The 19,955-nt window shown below is 45.9% G+C and overlaps 1 protein-coding gene across 1 annotated transcript in view; it reads right to left on the bottom strand.

Annotated features, from left to right (window-relative positions):
• LOC124594075 (ATP-binding cassette sub-family C member 4-like) overlaps positions 1-19,955 on the bottom strand; it is a 282,274-nt gene that overhangs the window by 208,200 nt on the left and 54,119 nt on the right. The window contains exon 4 of the mRNA XM_047132426.1: positions 4,357-4,561. Within this exon, the coding sequence (XP_046988382.1) occupies positions 4,357-4,561 (205 nt within the window). The remainder of the gene's footprint in view (positions 1-4,356; positions 4,562-19,955) is intronic.

The raw sequence follows: 19,955 nt of genomic DNA, 5'->3' as shown, positions 1-19,955 counted from the left end.
CTTGAACTGGAAATACTGGTACTTGTCTTATATTTCTGATCCTGTTGAATAGTGCCTCCGAAATAACATTTGTGGTTGCAGCTGTGTCTATAACCGCCACTATAGGTACGGTCTCCATAATGACTTGCACTTCGGCTACTGCCACCTGTTCCTTATCCTCATCTTGTGGTTCTAAGTCCTCGGTCAGTTCATCTGCCAGTAATCGTCCATCATTATACGTTAGCATGGGTACACATATCCTGTTGCCCCTCAACCAATTGTTGACCGCCCCTCCGGGGTACGAGTGGGTCCTTACAAGTTTGTTGAATTTTGATTTGTCTGCTGGTTGACATCATCCGTCACTTCGGTAATTACCGGTTGATTCGTAGATGTCCGTCCCCATTGATGTTGGCTATTTGAATTCATTCCTCCCGGTTGATTTCACTTTCTATTATTGTTATTATTCCAGGCTTGGGGTCTGAAATTTCTTTCGTTCCCCCACACGGGATTGTATCTTTTCCCGTTCCTGTTGTTCCTTGAATAGCCCCTCGCAAGACCATTGCCGGGATTACTATTGAGATTTTGAGGGGTTTCTCCATTATTTAACGATCTCTGTTCATTCCTTCTAAGTGTCGACTGATCGCCATTGGTATAACACATACTTCCACCTTGCCTACCGTCTGGCGGAGGTTCTATCTCCCTATATTGGAATGTGTTATTACAGGCTTTCTGGTTGTTCTCTTCGATAATATCTATATGGTCTAACGTCGTGAGGAACGACTCCAAGTCTTTGTCGTTGCCGTAAATCAATTGATTCCGAATGCTAGTTGATAGTCTTGCCTTAAGTATGTTTATTATGTCTGGCAAGGGCATAGGTCTGTCCCAGTATGTCGTTTTATTTATATATTTTTTGAAATACCTTCTAAGGCTTCCTTTCGAAAAGGAGAAAGGCTCTGGGTAGAGCACCTCCTGCCTTAGGCGTTCCTGTACCCCATCTGACCAGAACTTTGCTAAAAACGACTTCTCAAAATCGTCATATGTCGAGCAAACAGAAGTCATGTCCGAGGCCCAGATCGCCCCCGAACCTTGTATATATCCTGTAACAAAACTGATCTTCTGCCACTCCTACCAATTTCTGGGTAGCACTCCTCTGAAACTTCGAATGAAAACAATTGGATAGACCCCCCTTTTGTCAGGGTTAAAAATCTGGAATTGGCGATGCTTTATCATTTTTTCTTCGGCATGGCAAAGGCTTTTGTAATCTCCGTTAGATAAGAATTCATGCGAACAACCAGCTTGTGCCAATTTAATGTTTGAATTACTTACACAAGTCGGTATTGTGTGCGAATAGGCAGTAACTGGCTCTAGAGTCGCTGGCAACTTCTGCTGCTGCCCTGTATTCATTTGTTCTGAGCTTTGTTGTGAAGCGCGCATCGACTCTTCTATCGTTTGTTTCCAATGCTCCAAATCAGCACCTAACTGCTGTCGCACCTCCTCAAGTCCTTTCGCAAACAAATTCTCTTCCTGTTTCCCAGATAAATTCTGGAATGCTGCCTTAACATTTTGCTCAACGTTTTCACGCATTAGCCTTTTGTTTTCTAATGTGATTTCGGATAATTTACCCGTTAGTACGTTAATTTGGTGGTCTATAACGTCTTGACGCTCTGTCAGATGTTCAACGCTTTCCTTTAGGTTAGCCTGTGTACCTGCCAATTCAGGAAGTTGCGCAATTGCACATGACATTCCGTCTTGCTTTTGTACTAATTGCGGAACCATTTCCACTTGTTCCCGTACAGTATCTATCTTAATAGCCACATACTCCTTCATTTCGACACGTGCGCGGTGAGTAGATTCCTCACATTGTGCTTTCACCAATTCTATTTGTGCAGTTAATTTTCGTTCCGTCTCTTCGGCCTGATCTTTGAGTTCTTTGGTCTTCGCCTCTATCTGCTGCTCTAATTCGGAAAAACTGTCTTGTAACTGCTGCTTAATCTCAGTCTGGACTAATTTCATTTCTTCTTGAGTTTGAGTGACTGTCACTAATTGTGCTTTAATATCGGTTTTCAGATTTTCCTGCCCTTCAGTAACTGAGGCTAATTTCGCGTTCAAATCATTTTGCCCTTCAGTAACTGAGGCTAATTTCGCGTTAATGTCGGTTTTCAGATTTTCCTGCCCTTCAGTAACTGAGGCTAATTTCGTATTTAAATCATTTTGCCCTTCAGTAACTGAGGCTAATTTCGCGTTAATGTCGGTTTTCAAAGTATTCATGCTCTCGGTTATCATCTGCATCTGTCTCATGATAATTACCAATGGAAATAATCCATGCTGCGTACTTGCTGTTACACCTCCAGGCGTGTCTACAGGGCGTTCTATTGCGCTATCTGTAGCCATCGGCCCTACAACACTTCTTACTGCATCATTATTATCAGTGCTAACAGCTGAAGGCTGTTGCGTGCTGCTATGCTCTGCTTGACTCATCCTAAACATTGCCCTAGTTAAAACCATATAAATGTTCTACTGTCACTATATATAACTCCCTTCTACTGTCACTACATGATATGTAACTCCGTTCGCACAAGACTACTTCTGTGTCTACTTTCTTAATGTACATATACAGATAAATGCGACTGGGACAGGTCAATCAAAACGCGTCTAACATGAACATAATTAACCAATGTTCAAATATCAAACAACACTAAACAGAAAAGCGTATACTTCAACTATACTAGCAAGCTTTAATGTATCAAATAACACTCAACAGAAAAGCGTATACTTCAACTATATCAACAAGCTTTTATAATAAAAATATTGATCTCGCCTTCTGTCTTTCGACTTTATTTGTAGATCCAATTATATCACCTGCGAGTCTTTCCTCGCTTTTCCAATCGTCAGTTAGGTTAGCTCGTCGTAGTTGACATGAAACAGAGAACAAAATTATTTTAGAAACGTCCAAAAACGTGTCCTGTCACGGATTGGCCACTTTAACATTTATTATTACTTTTAAACACTGCATTCAGTCGGGAGAATCAATCTTGTGGACAATTTGTTCCTTTTACGAAAGATTGCGAATTCCAGATGTGTAAGAAGCCTTTTTGGACGATTTAACACAGACTCAGTGATTGCAGGCTCTCTTCGACACAGCTGAAACTTCCCCACTAATTACAGGGCCAACGTGATCATCAAATGATTCAGAAAAAACTCATTCGTTCATTCACTCCAGAACAAACAAGTCACAAACCTTATTTACGAAGGAAATTGTGTATTCAATCCATCTCCATTACATGTCCAGATCTCCGGTGATTCCACGTCTTAATTATTTTCCGTTTACAGTCTCTTTCTCTTCAAACAAACCGCTAGTGGCACAAATGTTAATTGGCTCGCTTTAGCGAGAAGAAAAGCAAAATATGTATCTCTCAGAAACAATACAATCCCTCAACAGATACTCCAGAAGCCGTCCTAGTTACCCCTCTAACAACCATGGAGAATGCATATATGCATCTCTGTTATTTCAAAGAATAAACTCACTAAAAAATACTTTGGCGTCGTCGAGCTGTCGCCTCATATGTTACGAGAAAATCAGATCAGATACTTTTCCCAAGTGAATGAATGTGGATGGTTTGATTGACAACGATTAATTGGTGCGTGGTAGAGGGTATTTTCTGTGGGGACATTACACCTGTAGCCCGTCTTGTCCACAAGTGACTACCCAAGACATTTAAGACACAAAGTGACATTATAACGCAAACAGTAATATCCACGGTAATTCCTGGCCAATATCAAGCAAAAACGAACATTATCTAAGGCTGATGGCAATAGCTACTGTACTTTACTTGCAGAGGTTTATTTGCATCTGTTGATGATGAGTCAGATGCGCTGCTTCACTCTGTTGACGTAAATGAATGTCTAAAACCATACTCCACCGTGAAAATTATTTTAATGTAGAGAGAGTATTTTGTGCAGGCAACTACGGTGTGTGCTGTAAAGGGAATGTAATGTATACTGACAGAATGTACTTCAGTGTTACTAAAAATTATTTCATTTTCACTGTCGAAAACAATAAGTCGTATATTAGTGATAAAAGGAAAGATAAACTAAATAATCTGCTCAACGTCAGAAATGTGAGAGTAGAGAAGAAATCGACAGGCGAAAAATTGTCCCAATCTGTCTTAGAAATTGGAAATTTGAGGTAAGTTCCTGTGGGACCAAATTGGTTAGATCATCGGTCCCTAGGCTTACACACTACTTAATCTCGCTAAGGACAACACAGATACCCATGCCCGAAGGAGGATTCGAGTCTCCAACGGAGGGAGCAGCGCTAACCGTGGCAAGGCGCCATAGATGGCGCGATTATCCCAAGCGGCCCTTTCTCAGACTTACCTTTCTATAAATCAGAGAGCAGCAGGCAACCCTGACTCTCATGCCGACGTAGGTAGTCAGCATGTTGTAGTGGTGCTGGCAGAACGTCATCACGAAGTTGATGACCACCATCAGGCTGGCGTATAGGTAGGCTTCCTGCTGCGAAATGTCGCTGTCTGGGCTGAAGTATTGAATAACCATCCCCAGGAGCAACGGCTGCGCGACTCTGTATTAAATAAAGGTAAAAGTAAAGAGCGGAAAGAAGCTTCGGCATCTTACCTATATCTAGCCACTGATGATAATTACAAGAGGAAAAAATATTCAGCACACTTTTTAATTGATGGTGACTCAATATATCACTCTATCACAATATTGTCACTACTGGAACGCCATAAGAGGCTACAGATGACATTATAAAGCACGATCTTAATAAAAACGTCCAAAGTAAAATAAGAGAAGTCGAGGAAGAGCCACATTGGTTTAATAGTATCATTCGGATAGTGTGAAAACAGAGACTACTACTCTGTCGTTACAAACGATAATGCAGAGAACTGGTAGAGGAAGTTCAATGGCAAACTGCGCATCCGTTTGAACAGGTATGTGTAAAGTGTATTACAATCCACGTTCACCCCCCGGTGAAAAATTTATCAAAATACTAGAAAATTCTGGCAATACCTGGAGTCAATAAATTGAATCCAACATTCAGTTCAATCTCTCGTGGATCTGTCTGACTTTAAGAATGAACAAAACAGACAGAAAGGCGATATACTAAATTCCACATTTAAAAATGTATTTGCGTAATGAAAGGGTACAAGCGGCGCACACTCTCACGAATGAAAGATGCTGAAACAAACACCTTTGCTACTGAACAGCAGTTGAGAGAACAAGGTATTACACCCTGAAATAGCTATTAGAATTTACATAGAATACTCTGTGGGATTAGCACCCTCTTCTAGGTCATAACCATTAAAATGATAACGTTAACAGGGATACCAGATACTGACATTTCACTTACTGTGCACATACAGTATAATAGAAAGTTTACATAACCAAATTTCTGGATGATTTGATAGTAGACAGACGGTGATATTTAGTAGACAAAGATGGCACCTCTGGCAGAAACAATCGCTTAACTCGGCTGGGCATAGAGCCGAACGGAGTGTACATGACAGATGTGGATCTGTCATTCCACAGTGCTTCATTTCTTTATCAGGGTTCATCAGTCGTAACAGCTGGCGAGAGGTGGAGAGCCAGTGTCCCGGCAGCCCTTGGTCAGATGTACTGAATGGGTCGGAGATCAGTTCTGCTCAGGGGAACAGTTGAACATCAACTATATAGGTGAATGTCAGGACACAATGGGTGACAAGCGGCCTTGGATTATCTTGTTGCAAGATAAGATGGAGTTGTCGAAGATAGGACACGAACACTCAGCTTGACAAGTCAGAAATGCAAAAGCCGGAGTGGTCGTGCTGTGTACCCAATGGCACCTCGTACTATCGCGTCGGGCGTTGGGCCTGCCTGACGATGACGAACCTAACGTGGCAACGCTAGCTCTCCTAGGAGCCTTCACACATTCAGACGTCCATCGTGACGTTGTACGCAGAGCCGGGACTCGTCTGAAAAGATGACGTGACGCCACTGCAGTGTTGTTGGGCGCCTCTCTCTCTGCTACCGTATCAAGGGAGTTGCAACAATGGTCGCTGTGCTGACATGACAGTCCGTCGTGCTCAAAAATCAGTTGCGCTGTCGGTGTGCATACTTGCCTCGATGCAAATAATGTCTTTTCACAACTCAAGGTACGTAAAGTGGTTGGATGATGCCGCATGGTGGAACGAACAATATATCTGTCCTCTCGGGTGCTAGTTCCGTGGGGCCGTCGATATCCTGCAACGCGTATAGCATAATCCTCCCCAACACAATGATATCATACGAGTATGCTAGTCGTAGGACCCAACCGAACAACATGAGCAGCAGTATTATGGAGTAAGTTCCAAATTACCATGATCTTATCACAGTTCAGTTCAAAATGGTTCAAATGGTTCGGAGCATTATGTGACTTAATATCTATGGTCATCTGTCCCCTAAAACTTAGTACTACTTAAACCTAACTAACCTAAGGATATTACACAACACCCAGTCATCACGAGGTAGAGAAAATCCCTGATCCGACGGGAATCGAACCCGGGAACCCGAGAGCGGGAAGCGAGAACGCTACCGCACGACCACGAGCTACGGACAACACAGTTTAGTTCCTACACGTGCTGGTAGACTGTTCCGTGAGTCATTAAACGTTTTTCTCGCAAACAAATAACATTCATATGAGAGTCTGAGAAACACATAGCGTCATTTTTCCTTATAGATAGAAAGTAGATGGTGTTACTCCTATCTGTTTTGTGCGGTTTTGCGGAACTCCCTATCGTTTGAATATGCAAACAAGTAGTACACTTTACGCCAAACTGACGTTTGTTGCAAGCTGTGTCCATGGCGTTCCAATTTTAGTGGTCAGTAGTGAAAGTATAGACGCTCTCATTCATCAAATAGCCCCTGTGTCTGGAGAAGAGTCCAAATAGCACTGATATCAGCAATGGCAAATATCGCAACAGAGAAAGAGGTTAATATACATTAAGCCCTTTCTTCACTCCTCTTCCGAGGAGACATATTGCATCAGGTCTTCGATTGGAACTTTTGGAAGACTTCGTAAAAATGCAAATCTCCCTACCAACAAAAGCAAGAACCGCAATGAGTGAGAACAGTCTGGAAATTAACGTTGTATCAGCACGTTACCTGGAAGAAACGGACATAAACCTCTGATGTATTAAACTCTGATGTCTGTAATTTGTATATAATTTTGAAAATAACTGTACACTTAGCAATAAACTGTCTTAACAAACTTAAATAAATCTCTTAAAGTAATAAAGACAAAAAATGCAGTTCAAAAACTCCTCTCAATATCCATCTGTTGGAGGGCCCTAGGGCATATTTGAAGATCGACAATCGTGATGTTCCAGGATGAAAAGATTTCTCTCAAAGACGGAGAACGAGTTAAAAAAAAAAGTAATCCCACGCTTGCAAGACATCTCGGTTTATTCACATACTATACCCATCAAATAGTAGATAGAGTCGAGTAAGTAGTTGCTGTCTTTCTAGACTCCTGAAAGCCGTTCTACACAGTTCCATATAGTGGACTCATAACCACGATAAAAACCATCAGATAGCTTCCAACTCAGAGTGTAACATGATGAATACTTGTCTAATAGAATCCAGTATGTTATACTGGGCGGTGAAAGGTCAGCCGAAACGAAGTTAACAGGACGCGTGCCCAAACGTAGAGTCGTAAGTCCACCAATGTTCAAAATATGTATATATAAACTGCGTATCAGACTGAATCGGCATCATTTTCATATTGCTTACTGATGAGGTTGTTATCTACGGGAAAATTCGTCGTTTGACATTAATGAGAAGACGCTGAAATACTGGGACACAATTTCTATTTAAAGTAATGAATTAAAATTCTCTTGTAATGTAAGTAAAAACAATACATTGTTCGTAACAAAAAGAAATAACCCTGCAGCACCCCACTACGTAAACATCTCAAATGTTCAGCGGTAGTAGTAAAAACTGATAGGAAATGGACCAAATAAGTAAAATCTACAATAGGGCAGGCAAATGGAAGTCTTAGGTTTAGTTGAAAAGGCTTTAGTGAAGAAAATATCTCCAAGACTGCAGTAGGACGTGATGTAGAGTACTCCTGCAGCATTCTGAATTCTTATCATCTAGACATGACAGCAGCCATCGATAAAATCAGAGGGGCGCTGGATAGCAGCTGTTTGATGTAATCTGTACTAAAGGATAACAGAGATGCAGTGGAAACTAACAGAGGAACTTTACAGCAAAGACGACCTTCTCGTGAAATCTTCTTGGCTAAGTTTAGAGAACAATTACCAAGGGAAGACCGTGCCACAGTTATAATGCCATCATCGTATGCCTCATTTAGTGATCGTAAGAGTAATAGATATAAGGATTGTTGGCTTTTAAATAATCACTTTTCCCTTCCTCATCAAACAGGAAAAGACACAACTACCACCAAGCACTGCACAGCATGCTGGCCACGTAACTCTAGATACAGTAGTGACTACATCCCTCATGAGGTACTTTCTTTTTCTTCTTGAAATTCTGTCTAGTATATACAGTCATCAGGAAAACCAAAATTGTCATTTCTACAAAAAGAAGTGTGGAACGTAAAATCACATAGGTGGGAAACGGATATGCTGAAGAATTCTTCTCGGCCTATAGGCCGAGTGGTGGCGTAGTCTAGACGCAACGTTTCGATGAGTTTCGTACCCATCATCTTCTGGCGAAGTGTCGGGATGCTGCTCAGTCACTCTCATCTAATACTTTCCCCTCTTTGGGGAAGTGTGTGGGGCTTTTACTCCACTGTGTACTTGTGTGTGTGGTTATTTTTTGTAATTTTTGGGTGTCTTCGAAATGTGATGATTATTCTGTGTGTGTCTGGTACTTACCTGAGGTTGGCGAGATGATTGATAATATGGAGGAGGGAGGAGGATTAGGAATTGGATACAGGAATTTTCTCTTCGACTTAGTCGTCGAAGATCGTCATTGGGCATTTGCGCTTGTCGCCGGACATGTCATACAGACATAGGGAGTGGATGAGGACGTTTCCTGATCTGGAAGAGCTTTCATAGAAGGCCCTTGCCAGATCTTGGAAACGCTCTTTCAGGAGTGGGATTTCAGCTGCGGTATGCAGATCATCGATAGGGAATCCCAAGGGTAGATGAAGTGCCCTCCTGAGAGCACAGTTCTGCAACCTCTGGAGTTTGTCCAGGTGCTGCTTCGCTGCGTATCCGCAGACAGGGTATGCATATTCCATTACTGGCTGTATCTGGGCCTGATAGACATTCACTCGTGCAGAGCAAGGAAGGGAGCCAGTTGAGTTGAGGACTGGGTTTAGGATGGGCATTCTGGTGCAGACCTTCCTGAGGACCTCGTCTATTGGGGTTTCCACTAAAGACAAGAGTCCAAGGTTATACCAAGGTACTTGGTGGTTCTGCGCCAGGGGAGTTGGGTTCCGTTTAGGTGAGGGTGAATGTGGGTGATGGTGGGGAGGGGGGGGGGGGGGGGCATTGAGGAGGTCCGCGTCTTCCGAGCCTACAGCTGTCAGCATAGCCTGCGTCTTTTCAGAGTTGATGGTGATGTGCCAGCGATGGGCCCAAGTTTCTGTGTCATCTAAAACCCTTTGTAGCTTACGGATGACCAGGTCCTTGTTCGCATTTCGAGTGTAGAAGGCTGTTTCATCTTCGTACTACACTGTGTGCACCAGGGGGGCTGTTGGAGTGTCTACAGTGTACAGACTGTACAAAACGGTCTCCAGAACCGATCCCTGGGGCACCCCAGCATGAATACGCCTTTTGGTAGAGATGGCAGTTTCTACTTTGACAGAGAAAGTTCTACCCATGGGGTAGCTTTTGATCTGTTTAACTATGCTCCCGGAGAGCCCTTGTGTGTATAACTTGTAGAGTAGCACTCTATGCCATACTAAGTCGAAGGCTTTGGCTACGTCTAGCAACACTATCCCCCAGTAGTCTTTGTGGTTGAAGCCCTCTGTGGCTGCTTCATCCACTCTCATGATCTGTTGTGGGGCAGAGTGGTTCTGCTGGAATCCAAATTGGAAATCCGGCAAAAGTTGCTCTCTGGTAATATGTTCCTGCATGGGCGCTCGTAGATCTTGCTGAGAGTTGGCAAGAGACTAATCGGCCTGTAGAGCTATGGGACTAGAGGGCCTTTCCCTGGTTTGTGTATCGCGACCACTTCCACGTGTTTCCAACAAGTTGGGAATTCGCGGTAACGAGTAATCTCGTTGAAGACGTTCGCAAGGTGTGTGATCGCCGAGGGTGGGAGGTTTTTAACTGATTGGAGGCACCTTTTTTGTGCAGAGGGACCTATTTGCTTTTGCCACGTCTTCAAGGGCGAAAAGCGTGGGATAGTTCTCTGGGTCCTCCTCAGCATTGAGGAAGACAGCCAGTTGACGATGGACTACCTCTTCATGTTCTTCATCCTGAGGTTCTGCCGCTTGAAACTGCTTCTCGAAGGAGTCGGCGAGGGCGCTGGCCTTTTCAACGTGGTTGTAGGCCAGACCCCGCTCGCCATGCAGTCCTAGCGCCTTTATTTATTTATTGTTTTTTTTTTGTGAATTACTTGCTTGCTTGCCATAGTGTGTGATGGTCTACTTTGAGAGCTGTGAGGCTGTTTTGCCATTGCTGGTTTCTGTGCTCATTCAGCGCTGCCTTCAGCTCTCTCTGTAGACGATTGAGCAGCCTCCTGGTGGCCTGATCTCTGATGATCTTCCACTCTTTTGCCACCCTGATCTTATGTCGAATTTGAGCTAGCAAATGTTCCGGGAGCTGTATTTGCGGGGGTGGCACGTCCCTTTTCGGGGGTTGGCCTCTTCCGCTGCCTGCAAGATGGAATCTGTTAGGTCTTGTAGCGCTTATTCTATTGTTTCGGCAGTAGATGGCGGAGCGTGAGCGATATCAGAGGTGACAGTTTCTCGGTATCGCCCCCAATCTGTGCGTTTGTAGGACGTCTGGTACCGTGGGAGTGCTAACTATTCTCATACACCGAGCTCTAGAATCACTGGGTTGTGGTCGGAGGACATTATGTTGATTGTCCTTGTGACTAAAAACCCCACGATCCTCCTAGTGAGGGTTATGTCTAACACGTCGGGCCTACCTCCAATTTTTGAAAAATGTGTTGGCTCAACTGGACCCCATGTTTCGAAGTGATGGTCGCGTGCTAGTCGTTGCAGTTTGGCCCCTGCTCGGAAGTTACTCTAGAGTTCCAATACGGGTGTTTGGCATTGAAGTCGCCTGCTATTATGAGTTTGCCTTCAATTTGCCCTAGAGCATCTACGTTTCCGTCGTCTATTTCGACTCGTGGGTGTCAGTAGAATGCAACTATTGTTAAGGGTTTAGTGGCAGTGGTCACTTCCACCGCCACTGCTTCGATTTTATTGGTAGCTAGTAAGAATACCTGGTGGTGGGGGATCCTTCTCTTTACGTATACGGCCACTCCTCCACCTTGGATTGGCCTGTCTTTATGGTAGCTAACGTAGTTGGGAACTGTCGCTTTTATTCCCGATTTTAGATGGGTTTCCCTCATCATCCATATTTCGATGGAGAACTCCTTCATAAGTTCTCTGAACTCGACCTCTTGAATAACAATGCTGTCTGCGTTAAAGACGCACATTGTGATGCCTTGGATATTTGGTCGTCTATCAATGATGGGGTTTTGAAACTACTGAGGAAATCGTGGAGGATAGCGCCTGTTGGACTGCTGCCTGAAGGGCAACGAAGATCTGAGTGTTCTGCTTCTGGCCCTTCCTGAATTCCATCATTTCCATGACGAGGTTCATGGTCCGGACTATAATGCGTAATAATTGATTCTAGGGGTGGACTGAGTGTGGGGTTCCCTAGAGGTTCCTCCATCTTCATGGACCTGGTTGTGTCTTTACCGGTGTTGTTCTTGTGAATGCGTTTGATGTGGTGGTGATAGGGCTACGTTTCCACGGCTTCTCAGTGGGGAAACCACTTCCACGTATGTTGCCCTTGGTGTGTCTGGTCTTTGTTTTACCCAAGCCTTGTCCATGTGGGTTGTGTTTTGTTTCTCTGTGTGACTGGATGGAGTGGTGGTGTCTTTGCGCCTTTTGCCTGCTGTGGGTGTCTTTTGTGGTCTTCACGGCCTTGGTAACCTGCTGTGTGGTTTTTGCCACACAGCGCGCACCTTATTCGCGGGTCCATGGGTTTTAGTGTACAGGAGCTCATGACATAGGCCTCGGCGCTCTTTCTGCATTTTATTGCCATGGTGCAGTGGGTGGCGATGTGATTTAGGCCCTGACACTTGAAGCACTGCACAGTCTTGTTTTTGCGATGCATTGGCTATGTGGTGACAGCCACAGCCAGGATCATTTTTATCTCCCTTTTGTTCTGTTGTGTTTTTCTGTGTTGTCTCTGGCTCATCAGCCACCGCCTGAAACCTGTTCGGAATTGGTTCTACTCTCTGGGCCACCGGAAGCCTCGGCTGCCAAGAGGTTTTCTTCAGAAACAGTTCAAATGGCTCTGAGCACTATTGGACAACATCTGAGGTCATCAGTCCCCTAGAACTTAGAACTACTTAAACCTAACAAACCTAAGGACATCACACACATCCATGCCCGAGGCAGGATTCGAACCTGCGACCGTAGCAGTCGCAAGGTTCCGGACTGCGCGCCTAGAACCGCGAGACCACCGCGGCCGGCGCGACAACAGGTGCTGTCGGGGGAGCGGGCTCCTCAGAGGGTGAGGGAGTTGTTTTACTCTTGGAGTGGCTATCCTTGCGGTCCTTCCTTGCACAGCGCTGTTTGGATGAAGTGGACTTGTGTGTGGGGGGAGGGGGATTTTAGTTATTTGGATCGGGTGGAGGTCTGGGTCGATGCAGTAGGTTTGGGGAGGATTTCGATCGACTGACAGATCATCTGCTTGCCTTTGTTCAGAGATGCTATGTAGTTTGGCAGGTTGTTGGTGGCATTGGCAATCAGGAGTGGACTTACGAGGGGAGGAGAGGCGGATCGGAAGTACTGACTATGTATGTCGATGTCGGCGTTTTGTGTGTTACAGCGTTAGGTGTTTTTCTCGCAATGTCCGAAGTGGAAAAAAGAGGCTGCTGCCAGGGAGGTGCCAGTTACAGCCATCACTGTCACCGTTAGGCTTCTGGCTGCATTGCTGGTCCTATTGCGCTGATGGAGGCGGAGGTCTGGAAGGCGGCGGCGGAAACCTTCTCTTTGGTTCTGCGGCCGGCTTCCTGGTCCTGGCCCACAATTTCCCTAACCTTGTGGGGAGCAGAGCCTGGCTCTGCGGCAACTGAGAAGCTCCAAACGGCCGACGACGCGGCCTGCGGCAACAACAAGACGCGCCTTCTGTCAACAGCGGTAGACCGCTTCGACCCCAAGGCACCAATGGAACTCGACATACCGACAAAACGACAGGGAACACGACAAACCTGCTGTCAGGTGGCACCAAATAAAGTATCCTGCCCACCGTAATTGCTTAGCCAACGTTGTTTGGAACTGTCGCTTTTCGGCATGCAGTGTACTACATCTCGTATAGCTGCTTAGCTAACGAACTTGGGAACTGTCGCTTTTCGCGGTGCTACTCACTCACTCACTCACTCTCATCTGATACTTTCCCCTCTTTGGGGAAGTGTTTTGACGAATTTGTAGCCTTGTGGCTTTTACTCCACTTGCTACTTCTGTGTGTGTTTATTTCTGTGATTTTGGTTGTCTGCGTGATGTGATGATTGTTCTGTATGTGTCTGGTACGTGCCTGGGGTTGGTGAGATGATTGGTATTATGGGGGAGGGAAGAGGATCAGGAATTGGATGTAGGGATTTTCTCTCCTACTTAGTCATCGAAATTCGTTATTGGGAGTTTGTACCTATCACAGGACATGTCATACCGACCTAAGGAGCGGTTGAGGACATTTCTTGACCCGTAAGACCTTTCATAAAAGGTCCTTGCCAGATCTTGGAAGCGCTCTTTTAGGAGTGGGATTTCACCAGCGGCGTGCAGATCGTCAATAGTGAATCTGAGCGGTAGGCGCAATGCCCTCCTGATGGCGCGGTTCTGCAGCCTCTGGAGTTTGTCCAGGTGCTGCTTCGCTGCGTATCCGCAGACAAGGCATGCATATTCCATTACTGGCCGTATCAGGGCCTGATATACGTTCACACCCACAGAGCAGGGAAGGGAAGTGGCTGAGCTGAGGATTGGGTATAGGATGGACATTCTGGCACAGACCTTCCTGACGACCTCGTCTATGTGGGGTTTCCACGTAAGACGAGAGTCCCAGGTAACGCCAAGGTACTTGGCGGCTCTGCGCCAGAGGATTTGGGTTCCGTTTAGGTGTAGGTGGTGGTGGGGGGGGGGGGGGCGTTGAGGAGTCCGCGCCTACCGAGCCTACAGGTGATCAGCATTGCCTGCAACTTTTCAGAGTTGATGGTGATGCGCCAGCGATGGGACCAAGTTTCTGTGCCATCTAAAACCCTTTTCAGCCTATGGATGACCAGGTCCTTAGCTGCATTTCTTGTGTAGAAGGCTGTGTCGTCTGCGTACTGCGCTGTGTGCACCAGGGGGGCTGTTGGTGTGTCCACAGTGTACAGACTGTACAAAACGGGCCCCTGGACCGACCCCTGTGTCACCCCAGCACGAATACGCCTTTTGGTGGAGGTGGCTTTTTCTACTTTGACAGAGAAAGTCCTATTCGTGAGATAGCTTTTGATCTGCTTAACTATGCTCCTGGGGAACCCTTCTGTGTATAACTTGTAGAGTAGCCCTCTATGCCATATGTAGTCGAAGGGTTTGGCTATGACTAGTAGCACTATCCCGCAGTAGCCACTGTGGCTGAAGCTCTCTGTGGCTGCTTCAAAAACCCTCATGATCTGTTATGGGGCAGAGTGGTTCTGCCGGATTCCGAATTGAAATTCCAGCAGAAGTTGCTCTCTGGTAATATGTTCCCGTGTGGGTTTTAGCAAGAGGTGCTCATATACCATGCTGAGAGTTGCCGAGAGGCTAATCGCCCTGTAGTGCTGCAGTAATAGACGGTCTTTTCCTGGTTTGTGTATCGCGACCACTTCCACGTGTTTCGAGCAAGCTGGGAACTCGCAGTAACGAGTAATCTCGTTGAAGACGTTCGCGAGGTGTGTGATCGCCGAGGGTGGGAGGTTTTTAACTAACTGATTGGAGACACTATCGCATCGTGGCGCCTTTTTTGTGGTGAGAGACCTTTTACTTTTGCCACGTCCTGGGGGGGGCGAAAAGCGTGGGTTCGTCCTCTGGGTCCTCCTCAGCATTGAGGAAGACAGCCAGTTGACGACGGTCTACCTCTTCGTGCGCTTCATCCTGGGGTTCTGTTGCTTTAAACTGCTTCTTGAAGGAGTCGGCGAAGGCGCTGGCCTTTTCCGTGTGGCTGTGAGCCTGATCCCGCTCGCCATGCAGTGTTGGCATCCTAGCGCTTTTTTTGTGAATTACTTGATTGTTTGCCATAGTGTGTGATGGTCTACTTTGAGAGCTGTGACGCATTTTCGCCATTGCTGGTTTCTGTGCTCATAAGCTCTCTCTGTAGATGATTGAGCAGCCACCTGGTGGCCTGATCTCTGATGATCTTCCACTCTTTTGCCACTTTGTTCTTATGTCGAATTTGAGCTAGCAAACGTTCCGGTAGCTGTATTTGCGGGAGCAGTCGACCCTTTGAGGGGGCGTGGCCTCTTCCGCTTCTTGCAAGTTGGAACTTGTTAGCTTGCTCTACTGTTTCGACCGGCCGGAATGGCCGAGCGGTTCTATGCGCTAGTCTGGAACCGCGCGACCGCTACGGTTGCAGGTTCGAATCCTGCCTCGGGTATGGATGTGTGTGATGTCCTTAGGTTAGTTAGGTTTAAGTAGTTCTAAGTTCTAGGCGACTGATGACCACAGCAGTTGTGGAGATCGTTTATGTGCGTTCTCCAAGTCAGTCGTTCGTCTAAAGTGACCCCCAGGTATTTCGTGGTTTTTTTCCATGGATTTTCGCGCCTATGGAGCCTGAGTGTAATGTTGTTTCGGCGACGGTGTGCAGTGGATCGTTTGCCTTTTCTCTACTCAGAGAAAAGGCAAACGATCCACTGCACACCGTCTTATCACTGTTAACTATTATTCCCCACTTCTTGGCCCGTGTCTCTGTGTTGTTGAGAAGGTTTTGTAGTCTGCGTGTTGCTAGTGATCTGTTAGTGCTGGTGGCAAAAAAGGCCATGTCATCAGCATACTGGGCTGTATTGGTCTGTGGGACGGTCAGTGTGTCAGCTGCGTACAGTTTGTACAACACAGGGCCTAACACCGAGCCCTGTGGGACACCAGCCCGCATGTCGCGTGTGGTCGACTTGGCAGTGCCTACTTTGACACGGAAGGTGCGATTAGCTAGGTAGCTGTGCAGTAGCTTAACGACTTGGCCGGGGAACCACAATGTGTAAAGTTTGTAGAGTAGTCCAGTGCGCCACACACTGTCGAATGCCTTGGCAACATTGAGTAGCATTGTTGTTGTTGTTGTTGTTGTCTTCAGTCCTGAGACTGGTTTGATGCAGCTCTCCATGCTACTCTATCCTGTGCAAGTTTCTTCGTCTCCCAGTACTTAGTGCAACATACATCCTTCTAAATCTGCTTAGTGTACTCATCTCTTGGTCTCCCTCTACGATTTTTACCCTCCACGCTGCCCTCCAATGCTAAATTTGTGATCCCTTGATGCCTCAGAACATATCCTACCAACCGGTCCCTTCTTCTTGTCAAGTTGTGCCACAAACTCCTCTTCTCCCCAATTCTATTCAATACCTCCTCATTAGATATGTGATCTAACTATCTAATCTTCAGCATTCTTCTGTAGCACCACATTTCGAAAACTTCTATTCTCTTCTTGTCCAAACTATTTATCGTCCATGTTTCACTTCCATACATGGCTACACTCCATACAAGTACTTTCAGAAACGACTTCCTAACACTTAAATCTATACGTGATGTTAAAAAATTTCTCTTCTTCAGAAACGCTTTCCTTGCCATTGCCAGTCTGCATGTTATATCCTCTCTACTTCGACCATCATCAGTTATTTTTCTCCCCAAATAGGAAAACTCCTTTACTACTTTAAGTGTCTCATTTCCTAATCTAATTCCCTCAGCATCACCTGAATTAATTTGACTACATTCCATTATCCTCATTTTGCTTTTGTCGATGTTCATCTTATATCCTCCTTTCAAGACACTGTCCATTCCGTTCAACTGCTCTTCCAAGTCCTTTGCTGTCTCTGACAGAATTACAATGTCATCGGGAAGCTCAACGTTTTTAATTCTTCTCCATGGACTTTCATACCTACTCCGAACTTTTCTTTTGTTTCCTTTACTGCTTGCTCAATATACAGATTGAATAACAACGGGGATAGGCTACAACCCTGTCTCACTCCCTTCCCAACCACTGCTTCCCTTTCATGCCCCTCGACTGTTATAACTGCCATCTGGTTTCTGTACAGATAGTAAATGGCCTTTCGCTCCCTGTATTTTATCCCTGGCACCTTTAGAATTTGAAAGAGAGTATTCCCGTCAACATTGTCAAAACCTTTCTCTAAGTCTACAAATGCTAGAAATGTAGGTTTGCCTTTTCTTAATGTAGCTTCTAAGATAAGTCGTAGGGTCAGTATTGCCTCACGTGTTCCAACATTTCTACGGAATCCAAACTGATCTTCCCCGAGGTCGGCCGGCTTCTACCAGTTTTTCCATTCGTCTGTAAAGAATTCTCGTTAGTATTTTGCAGCTGTGACTTATTAAACTGATAGTTCGGTAATTTTCACATCTCTCAACACCTGCTTTCTTTGGAATTGGAATTATTATATTCTTCTTGAAGTCTGAGGGTATTTCGCCTGTCTCATACATCTTGCTCACCAGATGGTAGAGTTTTGTCAGGAGCTCTAATGGAATGTTGTCTACTCCTGGGGCCTTGTTCCGACTCAGATTTTTCAGTGCTGTGTCAAACTCTTCACGCAGTATCGTATCTCCCATTTCATCTTCATCTACATCCTCTTCCATTTCCATAATACTTTCCTCAAGTACATCGCCCTTGTATAGCCCCTCTATATACTCCTTCCACCTTTCTGCTTTCCCCCCATTTCCTTAGAACTGGGTTTCCATCTGAGCTCTTGATATTCATACAAGTGGCTCTCTTTTCTCCAAAGGTCTCTTTAATTTTCCTGTAGGCAGTATCTATCTTACCCCTAGTGAGATAAGCCTCTACATCCTTACATTTGTCCTCTAGCCATCCCTGCTTAGCCATTTTGCACTTCCTGTCGATATCATTTTTGAGACGTTTGTATTCCTTTTTGCCTGCTTCATTTATTGCATTTTTATATTTTCTCCTTTCATCAATTAAATTCAATATTTCTTCTGTTACCCAAGGAGTTCTGTAAGCCCTCGTCTTTTTACCCACTTGATCCTCTGCTGCCGTAACTACTTCATCCCTCAAAGCTACCCATTCTTCTTCTACTGTATTTCTTTGCACCATTCTTGTCAATTGTTCCCTTATGCTCTCCCTGAAACTCTGTACAGCCTCTGGTTTAGTCAGTTTATCCAGGTCCCATCTCCTTAAATACCCACCTTCTTGCAGTTTCTTCAGTTTTAATCTACAGTTCATAACGAATAGATTGTGGTCAGAGACCACATCTGCCCCTGGAAATGTCTTACAATTTAAAACCTGGTTCCTAAATCTCTGTCTTACCATTATATAATCTATCTGATACCTTCTAGTATCTCCAGGATTCTTCCATGTATACAACTGAGTAACACTTGGCCTCAGTAACCTTTGCGGTTGAAGGCTTCTATGGCGTCTTCGACTACTCTCATAAGTTGTGGTGTTGCTGAGTGTTTGTTGCGAAATCCGAACTGGAATTTGGGGTGCATTTCTTCTCTACGTATGTATCGTTCGATGTGAAACAATAGGAACCGCTCCTAAAGTTTACTGAGAGTGGGGAGTAAACTTATGGGGCGGTGCTGCTGGAGAAAGAGGGGGTCTTTTCCAGGCTTAGCGATCGCGATCACTTCCGCGTATTTCCACTGCTTCGGGAATTTTTGTGTTCGCGTGATCTCATTAAATATTTCCGTCAGATTTTCTATCCCTAGCTGGGACAGGTGTTTTAGCAGGTCGTTGGTCGGGAGGTAATGACCTGGAGCTTTCCAGCGAGGTGCTGTGTTCTGCATATCTATATAGCTCCTTGGCCGTCGTCTGCTTCTGTAGGCCAGCCAATCACGTTCCTCCGGAAAGGGATACCACGTCGGTGGTGGAGGTGGGGGGGGGGGGGGGAGGGGGCGGAGTGGATCGGCGTCGAGACCCAGTGGCTATCCAATCTGTCTGCGGACGCCGCTGCCTTCAGATCGGAGCGCTCCTGACGTATTTTGTCAACTGCGGGATTCAACGCTGCATTGAGCTGAAAACCGCTATTCCTGTTTACTAAATTGTTATGCAGACATATCTCCACTGCCTACTGCCTCTTTGAAGATAGAGTCCCCCCAGCACCACCGATGCGGTACCCTCTTTCAGAGGAACGTGATTGGCCGGCCTACAGAAGCGGACGACGGCCATGCACCTATAAAGATATGCAGAACATAGAATCCCGACGCGACGATGCTGTCGCCAACGCAGTTGCCGCTCTCAAATCTGCCACTACAGAGGAGAGTGCTGCACTTCGGGCTGGGGTGGACGAGGTGCGCCTTCAGCTCGCGCAGCTCCGCGAGTTGCTGGCGTACAAGTCTCGCAAGGGGCGAGACGTTACGACTGCCACCAACGCCACGCAGATGGACGTTCTCCCGGCTCCTGCGGTAAAGCAGGGCGCTGTGGGGGTGCCCACGGAGGTGGCGATAGAGATGTCTGCCCCCTCCTCGGAAGGGGAGGGACTGCGGAAACAAGATTCTGAGCCAGCTCCACCAGCAACACGGGATGACGTGGCCAAAGACATCGAACCGCCCGCCCGCACTCCCGAGGACGAGGCGGAACAGCCTCTCCTGGGAGATGAAG

The sequence above is a fragment of the Schistocerca americana genome, chromosome 2 (genome assembly GCF_021461395.2).
Source record: "Schistocerca americana isolate TAMUIC-IGC-003095 chromosome 2, iqSchAmer2.1, whole genome shotgun sequence".
Classification (NCBI taxonomy): Eukaryota; Metazoa; Arthropoda; class Insecta; order Orthoptera; family Acrididae; genus Schistocerca; species Schistocerca americana.
The sequence above is the reverse complement of the archived record's forward strand: the minus strand, read 5'-3'. Positions and strand labels throughout refer to the sequence as shown.